At 41.2% G+C, this 14,182-nt stretch overlaps 1 protein-coding gene and 2 non-coding genes across 4 annotated transcripts; 1 reads left to right on the top strand and 2 right to left on the bottom strand.

The window, feature by feature from the left end:
* The first annotated feature begins 795 nt into the window (after nucleotides 1-795).
* cldn2 (claudin 2) lies at nucleotides 796-7,425 on the top strand. 2 transcript variants are annotated; one of them, XM_061056361.1, is made up of 4 exons: nucleotides 796-928; nucleotides 2,669-3,066; nucleotides 3,325-3,466; nucleotides 6,067-7,425. In XM_061056361.1, the coding sequence occupies exon 4, from the start codon at nucleotides 6,114-6,116 to the stop codon at nucleotides 6,939-6,941; it is 828 nt and encodes a 275-aa protein (XP_060912344.1). In that variant the 5' UTR covers nucleotides 796-928; nucleotides 2,669-3,066; nucleotides 3,325-3,466; nucleotides 6,067-6,113; the 3' UTR covers nucleotides 6,942-7,425. The 2 variants fall into 2 exon arrangements, with proteins under 2 accessions (XP_060912344.1, XP_060912345.1); XM_061056362.1 differs by having other exon boundaries at nucleotides 2,669-3,130; nucleotides 3,322-3,466.
* Nucleotides 7,426-10,156: 2,731 nt separating this feature from the next.
* Nucleotides 10,157-10,228, bottom strand: trnad-guc (transfer RNA aspartic acid (anticodon GUC)). The gene has a single exon. It is a non-coding gene; the product is annotated as a tRNA-Asp (tRNA).
* Nucleotides 10,229-13,278: 3,050 nt separating this feature from the next.
* On the bottom strand, nucleotides 13,279-13,351 carry trnav-cac (transfer RNA valine (anticodon CAC)). Its single transcript has one exon. It is a non-coding gene; the product is annotated as a tRNA-Val (tRNA).
* Between the last annotated feature and the right edge of the window lie 831 nt (nucleotides 13,352-14,182).

Genomic DNA, 14,182 nt, shown 5'->3' with positions numbered 1-14,182 from the left:
ACCTTTTGTACATTTTGTGTTTTTTATATTTTACATTTTTAAATTCTATTTTATATATTGTAATATCTTCTTCTTCTGTATTATTTAAGTTGTTGCTAGTTCTGCTTTATTTCCTTGTTAATTGTTTAGCACCAATACACCAAGTCAAATTCCTTTATGTGTAAATGTACTTGGCAATAAACCCAGATTCTGATTCTGATTCAGATTCTGATCCTGATGTTCGGTCATCTCTGATTTCTAAACGATGTTAATCGCTCTGACATAATGTGCGAAAAATGTGAAACTCTGACTGCCATAATCCTGTTCCCAGAAGAGAGAGGACTCTTTACGGTAACAGGTCAGTGCAAATAGTTTGTGTCTGACGTGTTGAACAATCAAAAGGGGGGGACCACCATGTTTGTGGTCCCAGGCCCATAGCGAGGTATCGACCCGTTTTGAGTACTTATACCAAAAGTTGTGAAGTTTTGATTGGCATTAAGAACCATTATATCCTCATTTCCGATCTTTCATTCACAATATCTGACCAGTAGGCCGTCACAACAGTGTAACAAAGGGGGGTCACAAGCCGACCTGAGCCGCCTCATTAATATGCGGCCTGTTCAGATAAAGCCTCTCTGTGGGTTATAATAATGGCTCAGTGTTTCTGAGTGTGTGGACGTTGCCCCCCCTCAGTCCACTTTGTAGGGGAAGTGACTGGATTACGCTCTAATCCCATTATGATGCTGCTGCTGCTATGTGAAGGATTAGAAACAAACGGCTTGAGCTCCAGGAACGGATCAACGGCAAACGGTGTGACTATAACTACCAAAACAGATACACACACACACACACACACAGATGGATCATGTAATCAGTGTGGATGACACTGAGACTCACCGACCTGAGAGGACACGTGTCTTTATCTGTCACCTGAGGAAACACCGACATGGTAAGTTTGTTTGTTTGTTTTGATGTTTTTGTGGCTCTCAGCAGTCTCCAGATGGACAAGCAGTCAAACAGCTGACGGATGGGGACGTGAAGGAGGCGGCCAACTTTGGTGTCAGCTTAATTAAACGGTAAATTCAAAATATGAAACAGCAGGAGGAAACGAAGCCAGTATGGAGTTTATGAAGTTTGCCAACCAAAAAAATCATAAAAACAAGAACACTGTTCAGTTATTATCAACTGTTATAAATAAAAAGACAAATTTTCAAAATTATTTAGAAAATTGATTAAACTTTTTGGAAAAAGTGGGAAATGATCAAATGTATAAAATCATCTTTTTGTGATTCCTTGATTTTCATAATATTGGTTTCTCAAAACAACCACACATGCTAACATCCCACAACATCCCCCCCCCCCCCCCCCCCCCCCCCTTTCTTTAAATCATGAGATAGATATCTTAATAAAAAGGAAATTGCCACACAAATTCAAGGCCTTGAAGATGCCCCTTTGGGTTTTTTTGTTTATTTTGTTGCGTTTGATTTAAAACAAAAAAAGTCACATTTAGCTGAACACGTCCGGGGCACAGGATAGCCTCGCTGTTATGTTGCACGCCCCCACATGTCGAGATAGTCCTGGTTGCAGCAGCCGTGGGTTCAAATCCGACATCGGTCCTCTGCTGCAGGTCATCCTCCACTCTCTCTCCTCCCAACATTTCCTGTAGTGTTGTGGTTCTCGAACTTGGTCTCAAGACTGGTCTGGAGACCACTTTCTGAAAGTCTTGTCTCGGTCTCAGACTGGGCGGACTCTGTATTTTAAATCAAGACCGGTCAAGACCACCACTGAGAGGCTATTTTTCCAAGATAAGAAGGAAACCGTCTCTTTTTGAATGAACAAGATGATGATTTTTCAGAGATATTAAAGGTCCTGGTCTTGACTTGGTCTTGATCCCTAAATGTCTTGGCCTTGTCTCGGCCTCTGAGCACTCTGGTCTCAGGTGAGTCCTGGTCTTGGTCAATGTGGTCTAAGTCTGACCACAAAGTTACAAGTGGTGGTTTAGAAATAGCTTTTAAAGTAGTATAGCATTTCAAACAGATTTTATTTTGGCGGGGTGCTGTATGCCTTTATTTAAGTCGACAATGGACGCAGCAGGAAATCAGGGAGAGAGAGAGAGGCATGCGGAACAGGAGACGCAGGCCGGATTTGAGCCCTGGTTGCCAACTTGGAGGACTTACAGCCTCCGTACATGTGGGGCAACATAACCGCTAGGCCGTCCCCCCCCCCCCATGTTGTGTTCATAAAATGATGAAATAAAGTCAACATGGCGTCTCATATCAGCTTCTCTGCAGCATCATAACGTTGCTGATTTTGTATTTTTCTGAGAAACTTAAAGTTGGTTTAATTTGTGAACAAACAGAACAGGCACGAGAGTCAGAACTTTATTTTGTAAAATTAGGCAGAAGGCTTCAGTGAAAGAAAGAAAGATTGCATTAAAAAAAAAGCATGTAAGTTATTCCTCCGTCCACACTTCCTTTGCTTCAGGCGGTTTTATTCCATCACTGATTTTAATTAAAAAATACAAAAAAAAAATGCTCACAAGCTACTTTTTTTTAGTGTTTCTAGTTTCTGAACATAAAAGGGAAACTCTTTTAAGCTCCTCTGTTGTTTTTTTAAAGTTGCTGAATGAATCATTTTCTCTCTCAATAAAACAGAAAACTAACATCCTGAATATTCATTTATCTCACAGGAGTCTGCTGCTGAACGGTGTGTGTGTGTGTGTGTGTGTGTGTGTGTGTGTGTGTGTGTGTGTGTGTGTGTGTGTGTGTGTGTGTTTTTCTGGACTCAGCTGCTGCAGAGATGATCTGTTTTTTGGTGAAATGAGGAGAGATGAGGGAATGATTAACCTGTGTGTGTGTGTGTGTGTGTGTGTGTGTGTGTGTGTGTGTGTGTGTGTGTGTCACTGTGACTGTTCCAGTGTGTGTGTGTGTACCTGACAGGAGGCGAAGGTCTGAATGAGGGACAGAGATCACTTAAACAAAGACAGCCGAGCATCTGAGTCAGACAGACGGACGAGACGAGAGACGACATGCAGGACCTCCGCCTGTAACAGAGTCTATTCTGCTGCATTGTTGTTAGAAGTAAGAAGTAGGTTATTATGCAACAAGTGGTGAATCAAACTCAGAGGATTGAAAAGCATTTGTTCTAAAAAGTGTTTTTTTTTTTTTTTTTTGGCTCGCTTTAGTCTGAAACGCAGCCAGCAGATTTTAAAGTGCCTGAACAACAGCTGTGATTATGTCAAGGTCTGAGGAGGCAGTTTGAGTCTGATACAGCAGGGACACTTTTTCTTTTTTTCTGTGTGTGTGTGTGTGTGTGTGTGTGTGTGTGTGTGTGTGTGTGCAGGAGAAATAGGAACAGGTTCACCAGTGCAGGATATCCATACAAGCTGATCTTCATCCTCCACCTCCTCATCCTCATCAACTTCAGCTCCTGCAGCGAAGATTCAAAATCGTTGTCCAGCGTCTGACTCCTCTCCAGGATTTTTAAGGTAATGCATGAAAGCCAGCTGCATGTGTGTGTGTGTGCGTCAGATTTTCACATATTTCCATCTCATGAGGATGTGAAATGTTTCTGCGTGTAAGAAGTAGAAACAAACACTTTGAATTAAAGCTTAAAGAACGCTGGGTGTTTTTGGCATCTGGTAATCAGATGTGTACTTCATCATCTTTATTTGACTGCAGCTTTTATTTGTTGGCTCTTGGGTGTTTCTAAATGCGGGCAAGGTGACGGAGACTTTGAGGTTTGATGCTCTAAATCTGTGGAATAATTTGACTGTTAAAATCAGAGCTGCTCAATGCATTAAAGATTTGAAATCACCTCTTTATTCCGTCTTTTGATGTAGAGTTGAGGAAGTTGATGTAGACATTTTGACTTTTAAATCATGCTCCTATTTATTGTGTTTTTATTCTTAATTTATTCATGAGTCCTTTTATATCGTGTTTTAAACCTGCACAGCACTTTGGGTAACTTGGCTTTGTTTTAAATATGCTATAGGCTCTAAATGAACTTTGACTTGACTTCACTGCACAGGCAAATTAACCAGCGTTAACCGAAAAAAGCTGATTTTCATCTGTAGTCCCTTTTCAGGCAGGAGATGAAAACACATTTCAAATTCTTCACGATTTAAACCTCTAAAAATATATCGAAAAGTTAAACTTTCAGGTCATTAAACGTCTTGATTTTTGCACCCAGGTCGCAGTGGGAAATAAATACGGATGTGCAGACTCGTAATTTGCAGTAATTAATTTAACCTGCGAGTCTGCAATATTTCATGAAGCCCCCCTGAAGTCCTAACAAGACAAACTAAACATCACCTTGTGAGCACGGGTCATTAACTTGGCGGGAACAACAAGTTATTATCTCGATGGCACGAGTTAGATGATGACTCGTGTGCACCAGATGATTGTGATGTGCACACATTATAATAAGTAACGAGGGCGCACAATTATTATCTGGTGCAGACGATGTCATTATGTTGTATGCTGAAGTTGTTGGTGTGTGTGTGTGTGTGTGTGTGTGTGTGTGTGTGTGTGTGTATTTACAGGTGTTATGGTCTTGTTTTTTTCTGAGATGTTTGACCTGTGACCTGCAGATGTAAACTAGCTTTAAGCTAACTCTGGTACTCTGCATCAAATGCGCACTTATGTTTAATAATGTACACGATCCCATTATAAATAAAGTTAAATTATTTAAATATTATTATTTTAAAGGTTTATTTTTGGGGCGAAGAGATAGGACAGTGGATAGAGTCAGGGAGAGAGAGAGTGGGGAATGACATGTGGGAAAGGATCCACAGGTCGGATTTGAACCCGGGGCCGCCCGCTTGTAGGACAACAACCAGTGGTGCAGCATACTACAAATATTGTCAATCAACCTTTGGTGTGAACCAGAGGAGATTTAGAAGTTAGTATTCCCGATGGAGAGACTAAGACATCGTGTACTCTGCACTACACCACTGACTGTAACCTCTGTACGGGGAGCGTGCACTATAACCACTAAGCCACCTGCACCCTAAATAATTACAATATTATAATTATCTTGTGCAGACAAGATTATAACCTGAGCGCACATTGTAAACATATTTGCTTTTTGGGACTTCAGGGACTCTGGAGCATTTTATATCACCAAAACTGGAAATTAAATATTTTAACAAAAATGAAAAAAAATCAGTGAGAGAATGTGAATACTGTAAAAACTTAAATTAACAGCCCGGGCTTTTTTTTTTCTTTTTAAGTTTAAGAAACGATTCTGACTTTATTTGGGACAATACAAAACGCCCTTCAATTATTCTCAAACAAAACTTCTGCACAGCAAAGATGGGACAGACTGTGAAACAGTAATATTTACCTGCTCATAGGTACGATAAAGATAAACAAATCAAGTTAAAAATCACTCGTTTGATTTTTACTTTTGAAGACAGTATGTTGACCTGCTGCTCGGCTTGATGCAGCATCATCATGTTTTTCTAGAACAGATGTTGGAGTGTTTTTTGTGTCTTGCTGCTTTTTCTCCAAATATTTAATCCTCTAATTAACTAATTAATCAACACTGAATGCACAAGAGCCTCTAACTGAGAGATGTCAAAGCATGCAGCTACAGCAGACTGGTAAAAGTCACTGGACCTTAAACTGGGATGGGCTTTTATTTTGAAGTTTTACGGTTATAAAAACAGTTAAAATATGAAGTCGCAAACTTCTGCACCTCACATAGACAGTAAAGACTTTCTCTTTATCTCTAAATTTACACTGTAAAAAGTTAGTGTGTTAGTTTCAGTGTTTTTTTTCTGGGGGTGGGGGGGGGGGGGGGTAACTGTAGTTTAATGTTATCTGGGTCAGTGTTGGATGGATGGACTTTGTCACACAGACTGTGCTGCCCCAAATATTCTTCTCACACACTGTTTTTAAACTCTGGTCCCGCCCTCTGACACTGCAAAAAGCCAATCAGAGTTTTTGGTTTTTTTTTTTGGTTTTTGGGCTGGCATCTCAGGGGGCCAATCAGATTTTAAGGGGGCCCAATGCCACCCCTCTGGCCACACCCCTTTTTGAGATAAACACATTTATAAAAATGACTGTGTTGTGTGTTTTGCAGGAGCTGATTTCACCGGGTGGTCTTCTCTCGTCTCCGGGGTCAGCGCCATGGCGTCAGCAGCTCTGGAGCTGATGGGCTTCTTCCTGGGCCTGCTGGGCATGCTGGGAACTCTGGTCGCCACGGTGCTTCCATACTGGCAGATATCGGCCCACATCGGCTCCAACATCGTCACGGCCGTCGCCAACATGAGAGGCCTGTGGATGGAGTGCGTCTACCAGAGCACGGGCGCTTTTCAGTGCGAGACCTACAACTCCATGCTGGCCCTGCCCTCTGACCTCCAGGCGTCCCGTGCCCTCATGGTCATCTCCATCGTGCTGTCCATCCTCGCCATCGCCATATCGGTCCTGGGGATGCAGTGCACGCTCTGCTTAGAAGGAACGGGCACGGTAAAGAATCGCGTAGCGGGCACCGGCGGGGGGTTGTTCCTCGCCGCCGGCTTCCTGGCGCTCATACCCGTGGCGTGGACCACTCACGAGGTCGTCCAGACCTTCTACAGGCCCAATCTTCCCGCCAGCATGAAGTTCGAGCTGGGGGAGTGTCTGTATGTCGGCCTGGCGTCGTCGCTCATCACCATGCTCGGGGGAGGGATGCTGTGCGTGTCGTGCTGCGAGGAGCAGGACGGAGGACGCGCGAGGCGTCAGGCCGGAGGATATCCGTATCCGATACCAGGCAGCGGCGGCGTGCCCGGCCCGGGGGTACGGACAACCTCACAGACGTACCGAAACCCCACCCTGCAGGTCGGGGGCGTCCACGCGGCCAGCAGGGGGCAGACGCTCGTCCGCAGTAACACAGGAAGCTCACAGTCGAGCGCGCAGGCGGTGCAGGGAGCCAAGAAGTCCACTGCGGCAAGATATGACATCACAGGATACGTCTGAGGGGTACGCTCACTCCATCAAATGTGGCCCCATGACGTTTGAGGTTAAATGTTGGAACTGTATGCTTAATGGAGGAAACCGTGGCAACTGTATCCTGAGAATCTGGTGATGGGACGACGTGTTCAGCGGCCTTTCTGTTCCCTGTGGAGGATCCGTTTGACAACCTCAACAAGTTTAAACTGGAACAAAGTATTTTACATATTTGTCTTTGTTTAACCGTGTCACGTTCTTCCAATACCTCACTAGCGACTCCTCTACAACGAAGACGGGTCATATCGATGTGCAGACTATATGAGAACATTTTGTAAAGTCGGGTTTTCATGGTTCCAGATTTTTTAAACTTTGATTCAGGCTAGCTAAAAATCTAACAATATCGATACCAGATACAGAAACAGAAATAATAACCCTAGGCACCCAATATCCACTAGTTCTTGGAGGCAAAAAAATGCTGTCTGTTTAAATTGAATAAGTATTTTGGCAACATTTTGGTACCAAAGTGTTGCCAAAATATTTGTGCTCTCTCTCCTTCTCTCGTTGTAGCTTCATAAAAGCTGCCATACTTTTCGGTACTGTCGATCATAAAAATGACTGAGATTGTATCATTTTCAAACGTGGTGTCAAGTAATCGAACATGTTGACATCCTTATTGTCTGTCGTTTCAAAAACCAGGAGGTTTGTGTTTGAGCACGACTCAAATTGTTTGTATGTGTCAAATATGAATTGGAGGGTTGGTCCCGTTTCAAAATGTTTTTTAAAGGTCACAAACTATACAAACTACACTTCACTAACATGTGTCTCTAGTCTGTCTTTAAGCTCCCCGATTATGAGAAAAGTCCATCCTCTCCTTCTTCTCCCTGCTCCAATTTTCAGAAAATGTGTGCTCAAACAGGCCGTTTGGAGAATTTCCCTTCATGACATCACAAAGAGCAGTAGCCCCTCCCCCAGGTGGGTGACACTCCCACAGCTAGGTGTTTGTTCTACCCTCTGAGTCTGCCTTCTCACCGTAAACAATAGGACATGGAGCGAGAAAGCACAGAGTACACCTGAGCCCTTCCAGAGAGGGGGCGTGGTCAGACACAGCTCATTTACATATTTAAAGGTACAGACACAGAAACAGCCTGTTCTGAGCAGGGCTGAAATAAAGGGGTTTATAGACATGATCAAATACAGGATCAGAGTGGATTTAGAACAAGGAACTTCACACACATGTTTTGTGGAGCTCTGAGACTTATTTAAACTGAAGAAGAAGAAGAAGATATGTGACCTTTAAACCTCTTAAAGATAAATCACAGGACTGTCAACATGAACTGTCTTCAGATCGATGCTCCTGATACAGAAGTTTCTTAGCTGTTTTCATATTAATTGATCTTGTGCCTTATCATATTGAACATCCTGTGATCATGTTTTGAATATCTTTGCTTAATACCAGTCTTATATTTGCTGGCAGCCTTTTGAAAAATGTTGGTTCGGCAGGACTTAACTTGGGTTTTTATTGTATTTCTACACCTGGTCAGCGGTGTAAAGATCACCTGTTTTACTTTTTTTGTACCAGACTATAGCAGACATGTTTATCTTTATGGACCCCAAAATGAAAATAAAGAATGAATTAAACTCTTGCAGCGTGACATTTACAAGTTGAACTCCTTGCACAGGCGTCATTTCTCGATCAGATCGACGCTCAAGTCGAAGCTTTTCGTTCTTTTTTTTGTTGAATCGTCCTTAAGTTGATTCTTCATGTTTTGTGCTTCACATCACCTGAAGATCAGAACAAAGCATGACATGTTTGTTGTTTGTTTCTTGTTTTGAAATAAATGAACACTTTTCTTATTAATGTTTTGTAAGTTTTTTTTGCAATAACACACACAATGAATGCTAAACACTACTGTCCACTTATTACTGTCCTCCCTCGTCTCTCTCTGTGATTGTAGTCATACACGACTTCTTCAGGACCCTTTAAAGACGTAATCGTCAAGATTTTAAATCCTAAATTTCAAACATGTTTGATATAAATCGAGGCATCCCGATGATCTCAGAGCAGATCGGGGACGTCTTTGCACGACTCACACTACGATATAATCTGGGCAGATAATCGTCTCTGAGCAGCCTCGAGTCGGGAGCGATCCTGCGATTATCCGGAAGGAGGAATTGGACCTCAAATCAGCCCGATTTCCTGCAGTCTGAGTCAGGTTTTAGTGCCATATGTGAGACGACCTCGGCCTGCTTCCAAAGTTACAGTTAAACAGGCGATCAGGCCGCTCTGTGCTTATAAATCGATATTTAAAACGACTTCTTTTTCAAGGTGGAAAAGTTTCATACTGTTGCTTTAAAGTAAAACCACACTGATACTCGAGGGCTCTCGTTGTCGAGCAGTTGTGAAGAGATTAAAAGACTGTTGGTGATGAAGATGAGTCTCTTGTGGTGTTTTCACAGGCAGGAATGAGAAAAAGATCACAGCCCTGAACTGAGGGCAAACAGAAGAATCGACACAAACAGACCAAAACAAACAGAGCAGAACTACTTTAGACCGATCAATACGCAGTTTCAGTTTGACTTACAGGTCGACCGTGGGACTCAAACGTACACAATCACTGGGTCAGTTCAGGAAGGTTGTATTTGATGAGTCAACGATTTATTGTTTGTCTTGTGTCACACGGAAATGTAGAGTACAGTTTCAATCTCAGTGTGTTTTTTTTGTGTTTTTATGACATAGAAATGTTTAAAATCGGAAAGCCTTTTTCTTTGCCAGGCTCCGTATGATGATTTTAAAGAAACATATCTGTGTTATGTTAAACTATGTCGCACAGATAATCAAACCTTCCCCCTGATATGGAACGATAACGAACAGGCTGCAGTTTTCAGACCAATGGTGTGGCGTTCACACGTGGTCAGGAGACTGGAATCCAGTCAGAAACTGAACTGGTTCAACCGTCATACATTTGACCGAGAGAACACCAGAGATAAGTGGACACACACACACACATCCACACACACACACACACACACTCTTTGATACTGTGGGAAAACACAGACACAGTTTGAAAAACATACAGTAGAGATGATCCTAAAGGGTCTTTTGTTCACAGAGGCAGTCTGTGCAAGAAGAGACACGGCCATTTTCTCCAGAGGTTTGACTATTTTCATAAACAAACTGTCCCTTCACAGACAACTGATATGATTTTCCATTAAATACACACAATTAAAAAAAAAAAAAGGAACTCCCCGTCGGGGAATCGAACCCCGGTCTTCCGCGTGACAGGCGGAGATACTGTCCACTATACTAACGAGGAAGGCGTAAATGTCATGTGATGTAATCGAACCAATCAACGGGCTGTTGCCGTTGTTCGGTGTTATACTGAGAAATGCATCCTTACCGATTAGTGCATGAACCTCACGGAAACGTTTTTAAAAAAGGCATACTTCTTATTTATTGGGGCAGGCTAGTGATGACAAAATGTTTGAAGTTTGTGCTTATTGATTGTTAAGTGTCCTTGTTCTGTATACTCGGGAGGCTAGAACACATTTTAATAAGCCTGACTAAATATGACCAACAAACAGTGTTTGACTCTAAAGTGTCTGTGGAGGAAGTTTACGGGTGGATTAGAAAATACGGCAGCGTAGATTTAATGTCTGCCACATTTTGACAGGGATGCATTTCTAGGCGTAACACCGGGATTTATGAGCTTTTGTCGACATAAATGGCGGAGAAGAAACTAAACTGACTCGTCTTGCTGACTCCGAGGGAAAGGACAAAGTTTACTTACATTAACGTCGTATTTCCTTTGTGACATTTCCTTGAATAAAAGCAAATATTAAGCAAACGGAGCTTTTTAAAACAGACCTAAAGTGACTACCGAGGAGAGTTGAAGTTAACTTTCGTAACCTAGCAACAGTGTTCTCCGCTTGAGTTGAGCGCTGCAAGTAGGGTTGCCACCTTCCAAGCAGAAAAATAAGGGACACCCCGCAGCGGGGTGCAACTCAGCAGGGGTCTGACCACCACTGGCCCAACGGTGGTGTGAGGCACCAGTTGTGGTGAATCATGATTTAAAACGTGGTTTTAATGTAAATAAGAGGCATACTTAAAGTTTTAAGTGCTTAATTAACACTTTTTTTTCTGAAATAATTTACAAAAACGCAAAACTTCAGTGTAAAGGCAGAAACAGTAATGTATGAACAATGAAATGCACCTAACAGGACTTCAGCAGATGATTACTACTAGCTATTTAATTTACAACTTAACTTAAACTTCAAATAAAGTTATTAACTTAACATTAATTCATCAACAGAGTATTATTGAAGTGCTTTTGACACTGCTGTAACATAGAGGGGAGGATGACAGGTTTTTAATTAAATAAACAGTATGAATTTAATAGTATTTTTATTCATTCATTTATTCTGTCTGTCGTTTTTGTTGTTTTCTCATGATGAATGATACTATTAATATGGTTTTGAACTATTTTCTTATTGTATTAATTAAGTGTCTACTGTCGATATATTGATGTTGTATTGATGATATCTCGCCCAGGCCAAACTGTGAATACAGATTTGGCTAAAATAAATGTCATATTTTTGTGTTATGTACCGAAAAATGTTCACACTATCCAAACTATACTGGAATAACCTATCTATAAACATCGGAGAAAATATATTAAGTTTCCTTTACATTATATTCATTTTCACTGACACTTTCTACTCACGTCTGTATTTCTGCATCCATTTACGTTTTAATGGTGCACGGTGCGGGAATCAGAGACACCTGCAGACATGTTTACTTCTGACTCCTATGACTTTCTCTCACCCAATCACTGACGAGCTCTCATTGCTCATGCCAAAAAAGAACCAAACAAACCAACGGACGCTCTGAGGAGGCGGGAACTAGCCGACTGAATGATGCTGAGTTCAAGGCATCTTGGAAATACGGGACAAACCGCGTCCCGTACTGATTCAAAAGGGGACGCAATATCAAAGTGTAAAATACGGGACGATTCCGTATTTTACGGGACGGGTGGCAACCCTAGCTGCAAGCGGAAAAAGGACACAGGACCTTCTCATTATGTCAAATATCATAGGTTTACTTTCTTTAATGTTTAGTTTTGTATACAAAATAATAGTTTACTCCCCGTCGGGGAATCGAGAGCCGTGTATAGTAGTCCTTAACTTCCTTAACTTTTCCCATTCATTCTCTATGGTAGTCCTTCTTTGGATTTTATTGGCAGCTGGCATCCAAAAAGTTGCATTACTGCCATCTGCTGGATTTAATTATTACTCACATTCCTAAATCCTCCTCAACAAACCTGTTCTCAAGAGAGATTTAAACAAGCATCTTCAGCCTCTCCCTCTCTCTCCATTTCTGACATCATGTTCTGTCTATGTGCTACATACTTTCTACATTTAATAACTACATGTTCAACTGTTTCTGCTGGATTGCATATCTCACAAAGACCGGATGACTGTTTCCCAATGATATGTAGAGTGCTATTTAAATGACTGTGACCAATTCTTAACCTGGACATTACGACCTCCTCTCTTCTGTTGCTCCCTCTGTATTTTACTTTATCTATTTCCCTCTGAATTGAGTATAAATGTCTTCCCTTTGTCTGATTGTTCCAATATTGTTGCCATTCCTGTGCGGCACAAGGCAGCCGCACAGTCAGCATACCTGCCACAACTCTTCCTCAAACTGCTTCCCACCCTCCTGCTGTGACTACCCCTCAGGAGGAGTCAATGATGGGTGCTAAAATTATTAAGGAGCCCACCTGATAGGTCAATTATCAGCATGTCAAGTGTGACTGTGTCATGTGAAAAATAATAATTGTTATGTCTTATGTCAGACTGCCTTTAGCGAGGTGTTTATAGCACATGTTTTTAATGTGGTCACAGTGAGAATGTTAGTTTAGTTTTTATCACTGTGTCTAATAAAATATCTAGAAGGAATTTCTCTTACTGTTTTTTCTTGATATTTATGGTGAAAATAAAATCAATCAATCAGTATTTGTAAAGCGTCAATTCATAGCAAGTGTTGTCTATAGACGCTTTACAAAAGAGCATATGTGATGATTGTAATCACCCAAAGAGCTCAGACTAAGACACGAAGTAGCCTAATGACATAAACGTTTTTAGTATATGCAGTATTATAGACTTTGACATAGAGTTAAAATAATACAAATTAAAGTATTGTGCAATTCTACGGTGTTTTAAACTCCGACTCTGAATGAAGCGTTCACAGATATGCGGTGTTCAGAAACACTGCTGAGATTAACTCCGAAAATTTAAATTCCTGTAAATAAACCAGAACAAAAAATCAGCAACAATTAACAACAGTCTCATAAAACAACAAAGATGTTTCCGCCCGGTTTCGAACCGGGGACCTTTCGCGTGTGAGGCGAACGTGATAACCACTACACTACGGAAACTGAGTGTGCATGTAGCGTTCAGGAACAGTATATAAAGTGTGGAGTCTGAGTTATTATACAAATAATAATTATACAAATATCACATGTATCATTTTCAAGACGCAATAAATAAAAAGCTAAATTAATATAATACAATTAAAACTTAATTCTTCTAAAAATAAATTAGAAAATAGACTTGTAGCCAGATTATCACTCAGAGAAATCCTCAGGACTTACCTGTGGTTAACGATTGTGCAGCTCCAAACACTGTGATCACTGATGATACTGGTGATTGGTTGGTGATGAAAACATACTTATCAGTCTCTTTAGTGTGAACATTTAGTGTGATCCGTCTGTGGAAGCTTTGTGTTCCGATTAAGGCCTTATTGTTTATATCTTGATTGTTAGTTTTGTGTTTGAGATAGATTGGCTTCTCTTTTGTTTGGTGTTTTTTAGAAGAAGCTTATTTTGTGTTGCACATTTTGCTTTAGTTTGTTAATAAATACTTTTAAACTTTGCTTATATTTAGTTCCTATTTCTTTTCCCTGGGTTATAATTTATCGTTACTAAAGCAGCTCAAGGAAAATCACGAGCTGGAGGCTCAGGAGGAGCAAATCAGAAGCAAAAAGGAATTGCTTCAATTTCACAGCCAAAAGTGACTGTGCTGAAGAACAGAGCTGCTGATGCTCAGGGCGCCAGAGCTCACTCAGACTTGATGAACTCAAAACAGAAATTCTCATTTATTTATAACATCCTCTAATATGAGTGACTGATCAGCACTGTGCTTCATGTACACCATGTTTGTAGGGTTAGAAATTCCCTCAGACCATCTGCAAAGGAATTTGTTCCACA

This window comes from Labrus mixtus, chromosome 14, assembly GCF_963584025.1.
Source record: "Labrus mixtus chromosome 14, fLabMix1.1, whole genome shotgun sequence".
Lineage (NCBI taxonomy): Eukaryota > Metazoa > Chordata > Actinopteri > Labriformes > Labridae > Labrus > Labrus mixtus.
Note: the sequence above shows the minus strand (reverse complement) of the source record. Positions and strands in the feature narration are given on the sequence as shown.

Bases quoted from the DNA above. Each gene is read 5' to 3' on its own strand.
- cldn2 (XM_061056361.1), top strand. From the start codon at position 6,114: ATGGCGTCAGCAGCTCTGGAGCTGATGGGCTTCTTCCTGGGCCTGCTG.